Source organism: Magnolia sinica, chromosome 7 (genome assembly GCF_029962835.1).
Source record: "Magnolia sinica isolate HGM2019 chromosome 7, MsV1, whole genome shotgun sequence".
In the NCBI taxonomy this organism is placed as follows: Eukaryota; Viridiplantae; Streptophyta; class Magnoliopsida; order Magnoliales; family Magnoliaceae; genus Magnolia; species Magnolia sinica.
In genome coordinates, this window is record NC_080579.1 from 7,419,843 (window position 1) to 7,423,815 (window position 3,973).

The 3,973-nt window shown below is 44.0% G+C and overlaps 1 protein-coding gene across 1 annotated transcript; it reads right to left on the reverse strand.

The window, feature by feature from the left end:
* Positions 1-2,202: 2,202 nt before the first annotated feature.
* Positions 2,203-3,495, reverse strand: LOC131252009 (putrescine hydroxycinnamoyltransferase 3-like). The gene has a single exon (XM_058252965.1). It carries the CDS (start codon positions 3,493-3,495, stop codon positions 2,203-2,205), a length of 1,293 nt encoding a protein of 430 aa, XP_058108948.1.
* Between the last annotated feature and the right edge of the window lie 478 nt (positions 3,496-3,973).

Here is a 3,973-nt window from a genome sequence, read left to right on the forward strand (position 1 = left end):
CATCTGTAGGTAATCAAGGCTCAAACTGGAGCAATGGAAAGGTGATGAAAAATAAATATCACCTGTCAAATCTCGTCATATTTGGATGGTGAAGTCATGAACCATGGACGGCAGAAATTTGGAAAAAAAGAAAAAAAAGACAGTAAAATTGTAAATAAGCTAATACTAGCACTCTCGGATGAGATTTGCAATTAAGGTTTAAACGGTGTCTGTTCTCGCTAATCCGTCAGACCGTGCCCGAGTTCTCTCATTATGTGTAGGTGAGCCCATGGTTCACTTGGACCTATTAACTATTGAATCCCATTGTTGATGGACCACTTGATCTTCTATAGTTAAATGATGAGGACATGTATTAGGTTATGTGGTTTCAAGTATTAGAATCACTGACATGATGGGGTCTACTTTGGATGGACCATGTTCAATAAATCTCCAAGTTAGAGACCCTAGATTCCAATACGGGGCCTTCACCGTGGTTTCTATATTTCTGTTATTAAGGATCTACTTCCGGTCCACAAATTGAAAGGTTATCATGGTCCGATCCATTAGATTTTTGGCTTATTGTCCATCCATTCTGGGGCCCACTCGATCAATGGTCTTGATCACTGAACCATGTCCCACTTGCATTCATTAAGGGCGAATGGTATAATTCGAACGTCGAGTCGGTCTTCATTAGAATTTTCACATGGGGAGTCGGTTGATACTCTAGCTGCGTGGGACACTTGATACGCTGGCACGTAGAAATGGTACACGTGGCATATACTAACTCAAAACTGAATCAAATCAGCTCGATCGTTCCATCACCTGAGCCACATGGTCACAAAAGTGGCTCACAAAAGAAACGGACAGATAAAAATGTCTAGTTACGGTCCATAATCAACGCAATTATGTCACCTGGAATCCAGATAAGTCGACAACATGTTCTTCTTTAGAGACAATCTACGAGGTGGGGCTGACCGGATGAGCGGCCTGGATCCTGCCAATTGGCACGTGGGCTACATGTACCGTTGCACGTCTCCTTTTGGCCCGTAGGTAACTCTTTAGCATTTTTCACACAACGGACAGAATCGACGAGCCCATCCGTGGCCGGTAGTAGAGGAGAAGGCTGCCGTGGAACCTTTCGGAATTTGGATATTCCAATGTGGCAAGGTTACTCTGTACTTCTTTCCACCTTTTCCAAATGGTAGTGAAAGTTGACATACATCAAGTCAATCCAGACCATCCAAATTGTGAGCCAGGTTATGGATTGAGAATCACTCGCCGACCAATCAGATCAAGTCATCTTAACAATCTGATATATGATTTTAAACGATCTGCCATCCATTTTATGTAAGCTGTCCATTTGATGACTTAAAAATAAATAAATAAATCCATTGAAGAAATGAAGGTTGTACAATAGGGACCTGATCTAACGATAGAAATTTGGGCCAGTAAGGTTCCACGAGGCGTCGCATCACGTGGACCGATCAGATTTTTGAGCCCATGACACGTGTGTAAAGATGCTCACCTAAGAATGTGTGCGGCTGAGCATTTTGCACGTCTGGCACCCATGTTGAAGATCTGGACCGATCATCTGTTTGGCCCTAAGGTTGATTTTCCATATTCCCACGCTGGTCTTTGGATGATCCTAACTACCAACTAGAATAACTTTTCTCGTTGACTATCAACCATTGGTTGAACTTCTTCCTTCTTCTCTAATTATCAATTTTTACTCTCAGAAGTCCTCTAGCCAATGGCTGCAATGAGTCAACCAGTACGGTTCTTGGGTGATACCCCATATATTGTAAGGCCCAGGAGATTAACCGTCTGGATGTATAGCACGTGTGGAGAGTGCAAAAATAGACTGCTCGATCTAAGAAGTAACCACACCATAGCATTTTTCCGAAGCTAAAAACTGGAACAAGCACATTTCTTTCGGCACTCTGACCTCTTACACGTAACAACATAGCACAGAGATTATCATCTAAGGGACTTATCCGGTAGATGATCAAACTGTTAAAAAAAAATCTCATCTCAAAATTCGGGCTGATCAGATCATCACAAAGACCACACATCCACGAATTCACTCAGACGTCCAAATACTTTGCACATGTGCGCCTGATCCGATGATCTGACTAGCCTGATATTTTAAGCAAGGAATATACATAGTGTAGCAAGTCTGATGAGCAGCTAGGATCTTTCACACGTATGCCAGGTGCCCACAAACTAATCTAAGGAATGGGATATCTCCCTGAAGAGCCTTGCATGGTCTTGAAATAGGGTGAGCATGACATCCACACCACCTTCACCAATCCCAGGCAACGAAGGCATCAAGATCACCACACCTTCCGCTGGGACCCACGAAGAAGCAAAAGCACATAAGTTCCCTCCACCCCCAAAATCCACTTCATGGAAAGGAAACCCTAACCAGCTATCAACTTCCAGGTTAGGACACAGAAATGGCTCCTCAAAATCCGTAACGGGCACCAGCACATCCCCACTGTTGATCGCTCTGAAGTCGATCAACGACCGGATATACCCATCCTCGATTCGTCCCACTGCGTCATGCACCAATCGCGCCGCATCAGCGACGCTCCCTTTAGTCAGCTCCTTCACACGCGCCCTTGGGTAGGCGTTGATGACCATGTTGCCGAAGTATTCCGATGGTGCGGGTGGTCGCAATCTTGGCCGTCCATTTACGGACAACCTGATCTGAGTAAGCGTATCAGGATCAAGCCCACGAGCCCTGGTTATGTTCTTCCAAAGGTGGCCCATCAAAACCTCAAACGTAGAATGTTTACGTGGCATTTGAGTTTTTATCTTCGATATGAACTCCCAACTGTAGTGGACCCGCATGTTACGTATTTTGTTCGAGTTCAAGGTAGAAGGAGGAATGGACGGTGGTAGTGGAAGGGGCTGAAATTCGATCCCCCAATGGTCATGATCACATCTTGGTGGGTCCCGAGGTATTAGCATGGTTTGATCATAGACCGGAAAGCTGTCTATTTGGAGCCCACGAACCAACTTCCCCCATGCTACAAAGAACGAGCTCATCGCTTTACCATCAGCCACTCGATGTTGGGCCGTTAAGCCAATCACTAGCCCACCGCATGAAAAGCGGTTGAGCTGGATTTGAAGTAAGTGTTGGGTCTCGTCGATTGGAGGATGAAACCGCTCCAGCTCTGGAGACGGCTCAAGTGGCAAGATATCTAATAATTCCGATCCCACATTCGTCTCCACCACTAGAACACCTCCACCATTGTCTCCGACTGAAATATATGGACGGCAATGATCATCGTTTTCTACGAGCTGGCCCGCTAGTGTAGGAAAGAGCCCTACAGCCTTCTTTAAGCCATCTTTCAAGGCGGTGTTTGTCGGCATCGGCGGCATGTAGGCGTGTAACACAGCTATATGCATGTCTGCCGCCAGCATGTCGAACACAGTGAGGGGTATTTTGGTATTTTCGGTGGGAGGCAAGCCTTGGGGAATGACTGTAGAACTCACTACGTGAACTTCCATTTCTGGGGTGATGGGCTTTCTTTGTTGTGCTAGCATTGATGTACTCTCTGCATTTTATAGTCATCCTTAGGATCTCTCTCCCACTTTTTCTTTTCTTTTCGTAATTTTTTTTTTTTTTAAAATAAAAAATAAAAAAAAGGTGGTGGGACGACACTACCTCCTATTTAATGAAATGAATCGGAAACAGTCCACACACTGAAACCTCAACAATCCTTTGCTTTAAATAGAGCCTTTCCACATTTGGTAAAAAAGTTGGATATAATCAGTTACAATTAAAAATAAATAAATAAATAAATAAATTGGATATAAATCATGATTTTCATAAGCAGTAACCTTTCTGTTACAGATTTGAAATTTCCTCAGCTGTATAGCTGATTGGAGGCAATTTTGGTAGAGATATGTTAGTGGTTCTCTGATCACTATTTGCAGGTGGGCCCATAGTTCATTTAGACTAGTTAACTGTTGGACCCCACTGTTG